This window comes from Emydura macquarii, unplaced genomic scaffold (genome assembly GCF_026122565.2).
Source record: "Emydura macquarii macquarii isolate MOO-44397 ecotype Brisbane River unplaced genomic scaffold, CSIRO-AGI_Emac_v2 contig_1119, whole genome shotgun sequence".
NCBI lineage: Eukaryota > Metazoa > Chordata > Testudines > Chelidae > Emydura > Emydura macquarii.
The window spans coordinates 7,952,595-7,968,403 of record NW_027131256.1 but is presented as its reverse complement, the minus strand read 5'-3'; the positions used below and the strand labels follow the sequence as shown (position 1 = coordinate 7,968,403).

Genomic DNA, 15,809 nt, shown 5'->3' with positions numbered 1-15,809 from the left:
TCACAAGCATCAAATCCATATAAGCTTTAACATGTCATTGTGTAAGTTGTAAAAATTTCCTGAAGTCCTAGCTTCTTGCAATGTATTTTACCGCAGCAAAATTCTTACCATAGTGAGTACTCAATTTACAGAGTCAGTTGGGTAAATAGACATCTCTGTAAACATAGTCTTCACCCTCTGGTCCATCCTGTAATTACAAATGGAAAAGAATATTTTGTAAGCAGAACATAACACAGAAAGAGAAGTGCATGTGTTATGTAAACCTTATTTTAGTCTCCTGTTTGGGATGTAAATAGGGCACTCAACTTTGAATTTAGGACCCCAGAAGTGCGAATGTGATTATACCATAAAGATGATTTTTGTTTTGGGTCACTTGTCTGCATACCACAACTGGAAGTATTGAATGGGACCGATACCGGACTGGAATACTAGCTGGCTGAAAGCCAGAACTGGGTTTCATAGGGTGGGGGTTGGAACTATGATGAGGAAAACTTGCATGGTATCTTCTTATACCTAGCACATTGGTTAACGCTCGCCTATAGTTACTACACCATGGTATTTCAGATGCCATTTACCTGTCTACCAAGGTACATTTTTAGTGATATCAAGGCCCCTTTGTGTGATGCTTGTTAGTAAGTGTTGACTCTTCAGTGGGTGGCTGCTGTATGACCTGAGATAAAGCTATCAATTTCTTACTGTTATACAGCACCATATTCGCACTAAAGTTTAAAGGTTAGATGCCATCACGTTTTGTAATGACTGACATTCAGGTTTGTGTAATTGCCCAGTGTGGACCTTTTTTTTTTTTTAAAACCATGGGCAGATCATGGGGCCATCCATTTCCTTAACCTGTTCTCTCTGCATTTCCTTATCAGCCAAGGAGACTGTTCCTGAGAATGACCTGCATGGAAGACTCTTTATGAATAGAGTTTTCCAGATCAGCGCAGACAGGATGTTTGAAATGCTTTTCACCAATTCCCATTTCATGCAGAGATTTCTAAATACCAGGAATATAGTAGGTAATATATTTTCTCCTTTCAGGTCATGTAAAGATTTATGCTGGAAAAATTACATTCTCAATCTTGGTGAGAGAAATGTTAATGTAGTCAGAGACGAATAACCAAAACCCAACAGATTCTGCCCATAAAAGAGGAATTAAATCTGCTTTTAAACATAAGGTTCTGCTTTTATACTTTTACTTCTTTTTGCCAAGCCCAGCTCTTGGACAATGAGCTGAAGCCTTTTCTACCTACTTACGTCAGCATCAGAATTGTTAGCTACGGCCCAGTGACAAGACTAATCAGTTACATCTATGCTGCCATGCTGATAACAACAGCTGGCACAGGTGTAACTGAGGGAAGAATGTGAAGGTAATTGGGTTGACCAGGAGTAATAAGAGGATAATTAGAATAGCAGGATCTTTATTACAAAATATTTCTTATTCAAAATGAAAAGAAATGTAATTGAACTATTAAATTGTACACAAGACTAGATTGAGTAACCTCATCGCTGTAACCTTTGTCTGTCCTCACCCCACACCCTCTTTATTGTTTTAACCCCACTCATTATGTCTTAGCTAATATCAGATTTTCATTTCTTCAGAGCAGGGACCATATCTCTCTATCTGTGCTGCACTTTGCCTAGCATATTTTTGGTGCTGTAAAATAATAATGGTTATGCAAGAGTCAGGAAAGAATGAGCTTGACTTTTAGATATGAGGGTGAGTGTGCAGGATTGTCAGAAAAACAATCTTTATGTATAAAATGAGCACACTTGTTCTGGAGTTACTGAGACAATGAACACAGAAACTCTACCCTCTTTACACTTACTTTAGAGTAGAACCTTCATAGTACACGAACGTTACAACACTAAAATCAATCAGAGATTAAATTATTTAAAGTCTCTGCTTTATTGATTAGGGTATTGGCTCACGAGGTTTTTTAAATCAAGTTATATTCAAGTAATAGTAAAATCCACACAATTTGCATATAGAATAAATCATCGTATCCTCCTAAATAACACTCATTGGCTTTAATTTTCTGGGCAAATAAATTTCATTCACTGAGATCATAGAAACAGAAAATAAAGTAATAGAGAGTAATATTTGTTCAGTGTCCAATTTAAAGGCAAATCAGCAATAACCGTGTCTTTCGCTAATGCTAATGAACCTTATAGTCATCTTTGGCAGATGGGACACAGTGTAGCTTTTCATTTGAAGGCCTCTCTTTATTTTTCCTCATGGTCTATTCCGCTCTTCTTGCAATGTAAGAGTCCAGACATAACGGCCAGTGCCTCTCTCACTTTTGCTCATAGGTGCAGCAAGCTGCAGTTTTCCCTGTTCTTGTAAATTACCAACCATTTGGATTGGTTCCATGCTGGCCTTTCCACTGGAAAATTCCCATATGCAACAGCAAGGAAGTAGTTACATTGTCTTGTCACTTGCTGTTGGTGTGTGGAGGCATTCCCCCCCTCCTGCCACACACACATACGCTTTTGAACTCTGATCTCTAAACACTCAGGCCTGATTCTCTGCTGCCTTGCCCTTGTGCCTTGTTTACACCTATTCAGAGTTGGTGTAAAATGCTCTCTGATCAGACTGATAGTGTTTTCTAGTCACTGACATTTCACAGGGGTGAATGATGAGACAAGGTGAGCAAGGCAAGGGAGAATCAGGCTCTCTGCCGTCCCTCAGTGAGTAACATGATCTGATCCTATGTTGTGTCAAACAGCAAACATACAGAAACTCACCAACCAGATGAGCAGATCTTTAACCCATTGTTCACCCTAAAGCCATTTTCAACCAGGTTAAGGATTGAGACCACTCCCGATAAATTGTTGGACATTAATCATGATGCATTTTGTGATTAGATGCTGTATCGACCCCTTGGAATATGGATGGCAGTGGCAATCAGTTGAGGACCCTCACCTACACTATAATAATTAACAATCCGCTCATTGGGAAGTACACAACTGCAACAGAAAAGCAGGTACTGTGTGCGTTCACAGTGTGTCCCAAAATAAGGGAAACCCTCATCCCAGTATCTGCTATAGTGATGACCAAACTGCAGAGTTTAGGCGTTTGAATGCGGCTCAGCAGTTAAATGTGTCATTTATGATGATGGTCAGCTGCCCTCTTCATCATTAATAAATACTTTATATATAGTGCCTTTCATCTTCAGAGAGGTTTGTAAACCTTAATTCTTCCCCACAATCCTTGTGGGAATAAGTGTCAGCCTTATCTTACGGATGAGGAAACTAAGCCACAGTAAAATGAAATGACTTGTCAAAGATCACACAGTGAGTTAGAGGCAGAGCCAGGACTAGATCTCAGGAGTTCCTGGCCCCCCCGCCCCAGTTTCCATGCTGAGTTCTAGACCAGTGACCCTCCTCCTCTTTTTCATACCAAGATTGTCCTCCCCTGCTGAGATCTAGCTAGGAGCCCTCTCCCATTTGGCAATGTGCAAAGGTACCAACCCCCTGGCCCTGATATGTCACTACCTTGAGTTCTCCACCAGTCTCATTTTCTCAGACTATTTCAGATTCTTTCTCTAGTGCCAGTAGTTTTTAGGTGGTAGTTTTGCAGGCATGATGAATCCAAAGACCCAAGGAAAGAGAACTGAGATTGTGTATTTAAAATGTCTTCTCCCTCTCCCCCCCCCCCCCTTTTTTTTTTAATGGGTAGACCCTGAATAAACAGAGCCAGAAAGGTCAGTCTTATCGAGTAGATGCAGAGGTGCTGACGCATGATGTCCCTTACCACGATTACTTCTACACTGTGAACAGATACTCCATCACCCGCACAGCCAATCAGAAATGCAGATTACGGTGAGACAGCGTGGTGTGCAGCAGGTGGGGTGGTATGCACTGAAGCATGTTTACTAAAAGAGGTGCCTCTACAGCCTAGTAAAGTTGAATTTCTTTGCACAAATTTCTTCTCTTGGAGTGTGGTTCCACTGTGAAAAATATGTAAAAATGGCCCCTTCTTACTTATTGTAAGTGTTCCCTGAAAGTATTAGTCAGCTATGGTGGCTTTAGTGACAAAAATAAGGTTTTACTCTTGTGCCCTGCACAGCCAACATGAACTCAGCTCACTCTCCTGAAGCTTACTCCTGCATGTGCACTCTCCATGGAATTTGTTTACCCAAGTTCCAACAAATTCCACCTTTGCATCCTCCTGCACAGTTGTCATTGGCAAAGGTATAACTTGAAGACTATTAAATGGCCTGGGTGTGAATGAAAGTGGAATTTGGCCTGCACCATCTCTATTACTGGAGATGGTGCTCCAGGGAAAGAGAACCCAGCTTGACTCTCAGATCCCAAGCTGACTTTGCAGACTTGAGTCATAAAAAGCACCTTGTACACTGAGCTCGTTTGATGTGAAAAGCACTAAGAGACAATGAACATGAACCCTCATAGTAACAATTATAGAGTCACTTTTCAGAGAGGAAGCCCACTGTGTAAGAGGCTAGGTCTAGTAGCAGTTAATGCTCAACATTGCTGTGTGGGAAAACCTGGGTTTGATTTTAGGCTCTGATCTCTGGCTTGGGAGTATGAAGGGAAAGGGGCATACTCTGCCTGCAGAAAACTGAATGCCATGAGTAACCCATCTAGCTGATGTAAGGCCTTGTCTTCATGTACAGCGGTGCAGCTGCACCACTTTAGTGAAGACGCTATTATGCCAACTGGAGAGCTTCTTCCATTGGTGTAGTTAATCCACCACCCTGAGAGGTGGTAGCTATGTCTATGAGAGAAGCTATCCTGTCGACATAGGGCTGTCTACACAAGGGGTTAGGCTGGTATGACATTGCTCAGTGTGTGGACTTTTCACACCCCCTGAGCGATGTAGTTATACTAATATAGGTCTGTAGTGTAGATCTGGCCAAAGAAGCAGCATTGACTGGTTCTGAAAGGAGACTCCTCTGGTCCTTTCCACACAGATGTATGGTGATCATGATATCTCAAGGGAAGAGGGATATTGGATTTAAAAGCAATGCATCCAGAGTGTATGTGTAGGACAATAGCAAATACAGTGCATGACACCATTTGTAACACTGGACTATACTTAGAGCTGGTAGAAAATTTTATGATAAAAGTTTTTTTCTGTTGGAAAATGCGGTTTCATCAAACCTGAAACTTTCCAAGTGTCAATTTCAGTAAAATTCTGTTTAAAAGAAAATTGGAGGGGGGAAAAAGCATTTTGATGAGGTCAAAAACATTCCATTTTGATATTTTCAGAATGGAACGTTTTAACTTTTTTTGTTATGAAGTTTATTTTAAATTATATAAAAAAGTTAAAATCGAAATGAAACATTACAAATTACATGAAAAGAATTTCTTTTCAAAATCCATTTCATGGGACATCTAGATGTTCTTTTGCATTCTGATTGAGAACTAAAACAAATTTTGAAATTGTACAATTCCAGTTCCCACAGAGGTCTAGCTGCAATGCAATTCATAGTTTCTTTACCCATGTCTAATCCCTATCTCTTCAGTGTGAATGCTGCCAAGTGACAATGTCTTGCCTATCTATACTAGTGCCTATTTTGGATTATGGACAACTATTGAATACTTGCTCCTGAAGCAACAGATTAAGAGACAGACCTCTGCTTCTGGTATATGTAATCCAGTGCCATGTATGTAATCCAGTGTAATCACTTTGCTATTCCATTTTATGCTGTCGCAGGGTTTCCACAGATGTGAAATACAAAAAGCAGCCATGGGGCCTCATCAAGTCTCTAATTGAGAAGAACACCTGGGGCGGGATAGAGGAGAATTTCAAACAACTTGGTGAGGATTTGCTTTTTGTAATAAAAGGGTAAAGTCATCTTCCTTATGGATGGATTTGGAAAATGTTAGTGGTCATGAAACATTCTACTAGAAATAAATATACAAAGTGTGAGATTTTCTTTGTGTCCCCTTCAAGTCAGAGGCTCCCCTAGGTCAATATAGTGCTGACTCTGGGGTGCCACTGTATTGTGCTTCCGGTATTTTAACAAAGGGCTCCCACAAAATTTTTCCTCTTAGTAATACTCTTCTGTCTGGGTAATGGGAGTCACCTCCCATGAAAATCAAACTGCTTCCTTGGTTGTGGCGATGAGAGAGAAAGCAACAGTGCTTGACAAACACATTAAGCTGCAGTGTGCTGGAAAAACATATATTCCATACCTCTAACGTACTGAGTGTAATGATGGTAGTGCAATTTAAGGAATCTCTTTGGTATCCTATATGCTTTCTAGAAGAAAACAGCTTTTATTGATTTTCATGCCTTGCCTATTATTTTCTCCATCATAGCCAGATAATGTGAGCTTTCATTTGAAAAGTGAAGGGAAAAAATAAATACTTATTTTCTACTGTAGAATCTGATCTGCTAATGGAGGAATATGCAATAAACCAATCTATAGAAGATCCTGGGAAACTTGTTGCCCTAAGAAGAAGACGACGAACTTTACACCGGAACATGGCAGAGCTGCTTCCTAAGCGTTCTTCACAGCACTCTTGTGGGGACATTGGATTAGAGTCCCAGGGCAACGTAGCAGGTGGGTATAGCAGCATCTTTTCTATTTCAGTTGCTTGTCCAAACCATGTGTGCTAGAGAGGGTGTTTAATTAATAAGACAGAACAAATGTGATGACATTTGTGTGTGTGTTGTTATACCCAGTTAGGTAAAGACAGCTGGATTAATAGTTAATGTTTATTTTACATTACTAAAGCTTGGATATACAAGATCTGGAGCATGTCTGATCCCCTTTGCTGTGACAAGCATCTGCTGAATTCAAGTGCAATCTATAAGGTATTCTGCTCCAAAGTAACTCTAAACATAGCACAAAGTTTTCACAGGGAAAGCAATACAACTCTGATTTTAAGAACTTGCACAAAACCCCAAAGCATTTAATTTTTTGACTTTGAATAATCAGGGAACTGAATGCAGTCCTTGAAAGGGTTACAATTTTACAGTTGCCTCCTGGGCTCATCATCCCAAATCATCTTTTTCTTGTGTATTTTTAATTAAACTGAAGCTGATCTAGCACATTGATCCTTCCTGCCACTAGATGTGACAGATTGACTTGTTAAGGCATACAAGTAACTTCTTTGAAAGAGAAGAGGAACATCTGTGCACAAAAGTGTGCCAGAGAACCCTGAATTACATGAAACAATTTAAATTGTAGCCACTGAACTGATAACATACATCTCAAACCAAGAAAAAGCCCTTGACAATATCAGAGCAAGCTTGGGTTAGTAGCATATGTAACTGTTTTGCTAGTTTAGGTTGATTCTCAGATTCCTTATTTGCCACCACTGCTCCAGCTTTTCAGGTGAGTGCTTTTGTCTTGTGCATGCTGCAGCCGTGATCTACGTCCCTTTGTGAGGACAGAAAATCTGAATGCTAGGAACTATTATAGGAGATCAGGTAACTTACCCAGTTCTAGATTAACCAATCTGCGGTGGTGGTGACATCCATTCAGTTTAAGAGGAAATGTGCACTTCATCCTGCAGATTCTCATCCTCTCAGATTCTCAAAGGTGTCCAGCAGGGAGCTGTTTTGCACTCAGTTGAATGTAAAGTGTTTTCTGCAGGATTATAGTTACTGAAATTAGGTTGACTTTTGGTACATATACAAGAAGAGAAACTGGAATGGTCACTGGTGTGCAGCATTGGCAATGTGACCAGGTAGGGAGGTGGAAGTGACTACCCATTGGGAGCTGCTTGGTCTAAGGCTACATCTACAAAGCAGTGCTGTTATGCTGCTATAGAGTACACACTTGCTACAGTTACAAAAGGGATTTTTCTGTCGCTATAGTAAATCCATCCACTCGAGGCAGTAGCTAAGTTGATGGAAAAATCCTTGTGTCCATCTAGCCAGTATCTGCACCGAGGTTTAATGAAGCTTCACAACACTTAGAATCATAGAGTTGGAAGGGACCTCAGGAGGTCATCTAGTCCAACCCCCTGCTCAAAGCAGGACTAACCTCAGCTCTATCATCCCAGCCAGGGCTTTGTCAAGCCTCATCTTAAAAACCTCTAAAGATGGAGATTCCACCACCTCCCTAGGTAACCCATTCCAGTGCTTCACCACCCTCCTAGTGAAAAACTTTTTCCTAATGTCCAACCTAGACCTTCCCCCTGCAACTTGAGACCGTTGCTCCTTGTTCTGTCATCTGCCACCACTGAGAACAGCCTAGCCCCATCCTCCCTGGAACCCCCTTTCAGGTAGTTAAAGGCTGCTATCAAATCCCCCTTCATTCTTCTCTTCTGCAGACTAAACAAGCCTAGTTCCCTCAGCCTCTCCTCAAAAGTCTTGTGTTCCAGCCCCCTAATCATTTTTGTTGCCCTCCACTGGACTCTCTCCAACTTGTCCACATCCTTTTTGTAGTGGGGGGCCCAAAACTGGACACAATACTCCAAATGCGGCCTCACCAATGCCGAATAGAGGGGAATAATCACTTCCCGTGATCCACTGGCAATGCTCCTACTAATGCAGCCCAATATGCTATTAGCCTTCTTGGCAACCAGGGCACACTGCTGACTCATATCCAGCTTCTTATCCACTGTTACCCCAGGTCCTTTTCTGCAGAACTGCTGCCTAGCTCGTTGGTCCCCCGTCTGTAGCTGTGCATGGGATTCTTCTACACTTCTCAGGGGCATGATTTTTTCACACCCATGAGCAACGTAGCTAGGTCAATCTAAGTTTTAGGTGTAATACAGGCCTAAATCAGGAACATACTTCACAGCACTGCTTTGCATTAGCATAAGAGATGGACATGTAAACTTGATTCTCCAGCTAAGTCCTCCATTGGCATGGATAGAGAAATAGCCTCTGTTATGTGCATAAATGGGCATCGGATGCGTATCCCAAATTGAACAAAGCTGGTGTGTCTTTTTGTCCATCGGGGCTGCCATCTAATCCACCACTTGCTGTGCACTGTAGACTTGTCCCCATAAGCTCTATTTATGAGAATTGATGTTGAGCATTTCTAACCTGATCTTTTCCATGCCCTACAGGAAGAAAAAGGGATGCTACAAGGAGGACCACAGCCATCATTGTGGTAATGAGCATCTTGTGAGTACTCACTGATGTTAAACCACAATTTGATGCCTGAGAGCTAATCTCATTTACACCTATCTGGAAGCATGGAAGTGGGAAAAGGTTATTCATCCAGTCCAGTGTCTTTCAAGTCAGTGGTATAAGGGCCACTAGTGGAGTCTTCTTTAATGGTCTTCAGAGTAAAACCCTTTATTGCTTATCCTCTCAGGTTGTAAAGGGACTGTCTCTCACTTTGTGTTTACACGGCACCTTGCACAGTGGGGTCCTAATCAGGGCTGGCCTTAGGGGCAGGCGACCAGGGTGGTCACCCTGCGTCCCAGCATCCGGGGAGGAGGGGAGGAGCTCAATTACTGCGTGGTATGTAGAATGAAGAAAATGAGTTGTTGAACTAGTCCATGCTCCTGCTAGCTAGTCCGTGATTGTTCATACAGTATATTTTCTAGTATTCTTCCACTCTAGTTTTAAAAATGCCAGAGTGAGACTTCCACTGCTTCCCTTGTGAGACTATTTCACAGCCTAATACATCCCACTCAGACACTCTTGACACCTTAAATTCTTGCATGACGCTTTCTCTCGTTCTTTCCTGGGGGTTTGTTCAGCTGGGATAGAACATTTGTTCATTCTGGCTATCGTGGCCCAAGTGATGTTGCAATGATTAAACCAGTCTGATTTCCTTTATGCAGTTTGCTGCTCTTGGTTTTGCTGAATGTGACTCTGTTCCTCAAACTATCAAAGATAGAGCGTGCGGCTCAGTCGTTTTACCGTGTCCACCTTCAGGATGAGAAGTCTTTAAAGTAAGTGAATTTCATACCGAATTCTTCCTCGTCTTCACCCAAATATAGGAACCTGATAAATTGGATTGGACTCATAACAATCAAATTTCAGGAGGCAAATCTTTAAAGGCTTTTATTACCTGTAGCCCTTTTACAGTCGACACTGCTGTCCAGCGGCTGGCTGCACATTGCACCACTGGTTTTCTCCATCTCCAAGACATTTTAGGATTAACTCGCCCCTTTCTGCACAATGTACCCTGCTGTATTTCTCCATCTCCAGTCTACATGGAGATCTACACAGGATTATAGCCTCCTCTTTCTGCTGGTCCCTGCAAGGTACCAATGTCTCAAAGTTCATGTCCCGCTCACTTTTTAAAAGGATGAAGTGACTATTTTTGGACTGTTATGTAATTTAACACTTAGCACTTCTGTTGTGCTTTACAGCTTCACACATTATGCACGTTATCCAAATAAAGGCATTATTACAGTGTTTGCAAATGGACTTAATATTCTCAATAACCAGATTTGTGTATCTGACTTGGAGGAGACAATTTGGAACCGTGTCTCTGTGTTAAAAGGATTTTAGTGTGAGGGCTGATATGTTCATGACCTTATGATGCCTTTGGCTACCCCTCTTCCATTTGTGTGATGCAGACCTTGCCACCTGTCGTGTTCCACCTCTGTTGGACGTAGCATTGAAAGTTTCAATGTTTCAAAATCGAACCTAATCTTTAGCAGGGGCAGAGAATGGCAACCCTTCTAATTTCCTGCTAGGACAGACTTTTGCAATCTAAGGCTGGCAGAAGAATTAGATCACTTTCACTTTCCTTCAGATGACGGATTTTACTCCTGTTTAGAAGCCTGAGGAATTCAGTTTGTTAATTACATGCATGTTCCTTCTTAGTGTCCAGTACATATAAATGCACTAAGGTGAAATCTCTAAGAAAGTGGTAACATCTCACAGTCTTAATGTGGTCCTTGAAAGTACTAATGAGTGCCGGTGGAGACCAGTGATTGCTGAGTATGGATGTACAGATGTTTGTTCTATGCCACTGATGATTCTCATCACATCCCCTTTTCAGCTTAGCCCCTGACATGGTGTCCAGAGAGGAAATCCCTCAGCGTGACAAGGAACAGGTCCGGCAGGTGAAGGGGGTGCTGCGAGACTCTATCGCAATGCTTGACCAGGTAGGCTTCCTCCTCACTCACCATTTTGTTGCCTCTGAGGTAGCTGTGAGGAAACAAAACATACAAATAATTTTTAAAAAGTTTTCTAAAAATGTCTGGTCCAGCTTCATATGGTCGGCTTCACCGCTAGTCTTGGGAGACTGTTCCACAGCCCAGTGGATCTAACAAATGGCAAATTTTCATTGTCTAAATTTTCCTTTTAAAATTTTTCTCCCATAATGTATAGCTCTGCTTCCTTGGATTACCCTATGCTAAGGCAGAAATCATATCTGCCAGCATAGATAACTGTGGGACTCCAGGATCTTGAGGCATATCTTACTAAAATGCTTAAAAAAGGAACTTGGGCAGATAGCTAAGGGGTTGCTTCTATTCTAGTATGGCCTAGAGATAAAGTCTTGGCAGGAAGCATCATACAGCCACTGGATTTCAAGTTGTTTCCAAATGAAAGGTGTTTGTAAGAAAAGTGGAAAACACTATGGAACTTGGATGCACAGTGGAAAATTTCATGCTGTGAGGAGTTATCTGCCTACCTCAAGATAACTGGATTCAGATTGGATTAGCTGCCTTTCTGAAAGCAACCAATGAAGGAGTGGAGAAAAACACGAAATCTTTTTCGGCTGAAACTCAGCCTGTCTTGCTCACTGAAGTTCTAGGATGTCCGGGGGGGTGTTGAAATGCATATCCTAGTGGAAGAATGTTTGGCCCACTTGTTGATGGACCTTCAGGGGGGAAAAGCACCAGCATCTCACAAAATTGGTGATTTAGGCCCATACTTAAGAACCCTTCTCTTGATATGGATAATTCTTCCCATTGACATCTTTGTTTCTAACTTTTCTCCCTTGTTTTGGGGAAAGTTGTGGTGAGGCAGCTCTGGTGTTATCTGGAGTCCTTGACCTCTGTCAGTTTGAGTTTTAAGCTTGAGTATAGTGCAGACACAGTGTTGGTCTTGCTGGTAGATTATCAGACACAAGGCCTTTGGCTGTAAGCTTGTTTGGGAATGGTTTCAAACATTGTTACAAGCCACACTGTAGACTGACCCTCTGGTAGGACTTGATAATGCCTTACATTAGCACACAAATACAAAATGGGAAATAACTGGATAGGCAGTAGTACTACAGAAAAGGATCTAGAGGTTACAGTGGATCACAAATATGACCCAGCAATGAGATGCAGTTGTGAAAAAGGTTAATATAATCCTGAGATGTAGTAACAGGAGTGTTGCATGTAAGACACAGGAGGTAATTGTCCTGCTCTACTTGGCACTGGTGAGGCCTCAGCTGGACTACTGTGTCCAATTCTGGATGCCTTATTTTAAGAAAGTTGTGGACAAATTGAAGAGAGGCCAGAGGAGAGCAATAAAAATGACAAAAGGTTTAGACTCCATGATCTACAAGAAAAGGTTAAATATGCTCAGGCTTTTTGTAGTCATGAAAAAAGAAGCCTGAAGGAGACCTGATAAGTCTTCAGATATGCTATGGGCTGTTCCCATATCCACTGAAGGTTGGATAAGAAGTAATGGGCTTAACCTGCAGCAAGTGAAATTTAGATTAAATATCAGGAAAAGCTTTCTAACCATAAGGGTAGTTAAGCTCTGAAAGAGGCTTCCAAGGGAGGTTGTGGAGTCCCCGTCATTGGAGGTTTTTAGGAACAGGTTAGACAAACATCTGTCAGGGATGGTCTAGGTTTACTTGATCCTGCCTCAGCACAGGGGGCTGGACCTGATGAGCTCTCAAGGTCCCTTCCAGTCCTATGTTTCTATGATTCTGTGATCTCCCCCTTGTGATGGACAAAGAGCAAGTGTCCATGCTGATCCTTTTATATCTATCAAGTACTTTTGATGCTGGTTATGAAGTGGCTTTAGTGCATTTGTCCCAGGAAAAGTTAAGGTAGGATTGCTTTTGAATGATTCCTTTCTCGTCTCTCTGAATGGACTCAGAGAAGAACATTGGGCAATTCCTTAGTCTGCTCTGAGGACTTTATTGTGTAGTGTGCCACAGGCTTCTGCTCGGTTATCCCTCTTGCTCTGTGTGTATGTAAGATGACAACAGGTGATGATGAGATGGCTTCACTTGCAGTGGCATTAGTGTGCAGATAATATTTGACTCTGTCTCCATTTCAGTATTTATTTAAAAAAACCCAAAATATTTTAAAAATGTACGTTAGAAAGGTGTTTGAGGGAGAGCAGATATTTGTGGGATCATTCCTTTCATCTTCCTCCCAGGCTTGCTCTCCCCATGGCTTGATACTGCCCTCCCCATGTTGCCATAAAAAGAGGGAGGCTGTGGACCAGTTTGTGACCCCTGGATTCAGAAGCTGTGGTTTAGCAAATGAAAGATTGTGAAATTGATTGACCGATTTTATTTTTAAGCTTATTAACCTTTTAAGTTAAAACAATTATTTATAAATCATAGAAATGTGATAGACTCTTCTATCTGGGTAGGGAAATTGTGGAGGAGCTCCAAGCTACTCCTGCCTATCAACTGCTTATTCGGCCTTTCCCCCATGCTCCTGGGGAAAAACACATGAGACAATGGTGGTTTTTGGTCTTCCTTGTTCACAGGTGCGTCCTGCCCATAAACTGCTGCTGATCTGATATTAACCAATTCTAGCACAGCTACAAAAAATCTCTCTATCAATGAGTGATGGAAATCTCAGAAAGTAGAAGCAGATTCCACATATTTTTTCCTTATCTCTCTGACTCACCTGTTTCCTAATTCCCAACCATTCTGACCGTAGTTAATTCCAAAGAGCTAAAATGCGATTTTAAAGAACATAGAAAATTAAATATTTAAATATATGGAGTGAGAATTTAACCATTTTTCCTATCTTGTTGTGATGTTCCTTACAGTATTTGCCATGTGCAGTGTAACTATGTTAAAAACAAGTGTGGTGGTTTCTTTCTTGCATTATAGACACTGCTACTGCAGTTTAGTCTAGCAAGGTAACAGAATTTAGGACTGTCATTTCTCCGTCGTTAAAAAGCTGCCTATGCCAAGACCTGTGCTTGTCTAGCAACTGTAATATAAATGATTTAGTGCAAACTACTGTTAATATGAAAGGGTGGGAGGGAATTATTCTGAATGTAAAAATAAATCATTGATTCTCCAGGTCTCTTTGATCCTTGCAGCAGCATAATTTATACACTTTTGGGGGGCTTGGGGTTGTATCTCCACAGCTGAAGAGCTCCCTTTCTATGCTCCAGAGAAGCTTTGATCACCTGAACAAGACTAAGAGTAGCGAGACTGAGAGTTAACCTTACAACGCCCACAACTCAAGATGTCGTGAGAATGAAGATGCTGTGTGTCTGTTTAGGGGTGGGGATATTTGACATTCTGTTGTCGCAGGACTTTTTACTACATTTTGCTCAGCAGCTGCTGGTGCAGCTAATAAAGACCTCTGGATAAAATGGGGTGGGTTTTGAGGTCCTGTAATTCTGAGAATTCTTCCCCACCCCACCCCCCCAATACATGTGGTTTTCTTGTGAATAAGCCAGAGCTGTGAATTCCTAGTGTGAATGAGAACATTGTACTGTACTGTGTAACTGTGATGTGCAAATTACAGAGAAGAGCAACCTCAGCACAGCAAATGTTTATATCTAATGAAATCTGAACTTTTATATTGATTTGAAGAATCATTGGCACTAAGAGGTACAGCGGGGGTGGGAGGTCTTGTCACACAGGTAGGATAGTCATGCTTTTTCATGGGCATATATATTCTGTAAAACAAGTCAGCAGTTTTCAATACCCCTATTTATTTTTTAAGTTTGTATTTCTGTTTCACTAACAGTGAAAGAGCTCAGTGTTTAATCTCTTATTAAATTGTTCTGCATATTGAGGGCTATGGCAATTCCTCTCACCCCACCCCATTCCTACTCATCTGTTCAGCTCGCCTAATGAAATTTCAGCACTCCATAAGAAATTGTTCCTTCTCTACTGTACAGTGGTGTACGGAGGATCTCCGACACCCGGGGGCCAAGCCTTCATTTGCACCCCGTCTCATGCTCCCCCCCTCTGTGCAGGGCAGTAGTCCTGGCACTGCCCCCCAACTGTACCTGTGGGGGGGGGGGACTGAAGCACCGGGGGCATCCTGTGTGTGATGCCTAGCAGAGATGAAGCTATCTTGTTTCTGATAGTTCTAGCCTTTCCAAAGGGTCTGACAGAAGAGGGACCAGAGTAGAAAGAAAAATAGAGGAGGCCCTTCTACTGGTTGGGGAAACAGTGTAGCAATTTCCTGAAAACCCAAACCATGGTTAAACACGGCTGCTGCTAGACCGTTGCCCAGTCTACACTACAAAAACTGGCATGTTTAATCATGCTTGAAAAACATGCTTGTATCTCAGCTGTGTTATGAGGTGTTACGGTTTTCATGTCTTCGTAGCAAGCAAACCAACATCTTTTAACCCTAAAAGGTGGTTGTCTGATGTGATTGTTATGGGTTTGTTTTTATGTTCGCTCAGGCAAGACGACATTATAACAGGGTTGGGTCACAAGTAATATGAAAGGTCGCTATGTTGTACTGCAGGAAGGGTCACAATTTCCCAGGCCAGCATAGGCAGGGCCTCACTGTGGTACAACAATATTGTATTTAGGAGTTCCTTTAAAACAGGAATCTATTCTATTAAAAGTAGTGTCCCATTTACACCTGTGAATGGTGTCAGGAACTGTGGGTGTAGATGGGATTCTGAGTATTTTACAAGCAGCACAAGAGAGTGATGGTCTTGTCTGTGTTGCAGATTAGAGCCATTATCCCCATCCTGCCAGCTCCAGGACACGGGTAGAAGGGAGCGGTGCTGTCACTGGATCTCT

General features: G+C 41.8%; 1 protein-coding gene across 1 annotated transcript in view; it reads left to right on the top strand.

The window, feature by feature from the left end:
* GRAMD1C (GRAM domain containing 1C) overlaps positions 1–15,606 on the top strand; it is a 69,410-nt gene extending 53,804 nt beyond the window's left edge. Inside the window, exons 10-18 of the mRNA XM_067546075.1 lie at positions 876–1,019; positions 2,869–2,987; positions 3,683–3,825; positions 5,684–5,787; positions 6,357–6,536; positions 9,001–9,058; positions 9,727–9,837; positions 10,899–11,004; positions 14,180–15,606. Coding sequence (XP_067402176.1) covers positions 876–1,019; positions 2,869–2,987; positions 3,683–3,825; positions 5,684–5,787; positions 6,357–6,536; positions 9,001–9,058; positions 9,727–9,837; positions 10,899–11,004; positions 14,180–14,257 — 1,043 coding nt within the window. The 3' untranslated portion in view covers positions 14,258–15,606. The remainder of the gene's footprint in view (positions 1–875; positions 1,020–2,868; positions 2,988–3,682; positions 3,826–5,683; positions 5,788–6,356; positions 6,537–9,000; positions 9,059–9,726; positions 9,838–10,898; positions 11,005–14,179) is intronic.
* The last annotated feature ends 203 nt before the right edge of the window (positions 15,607–15,809 follow it).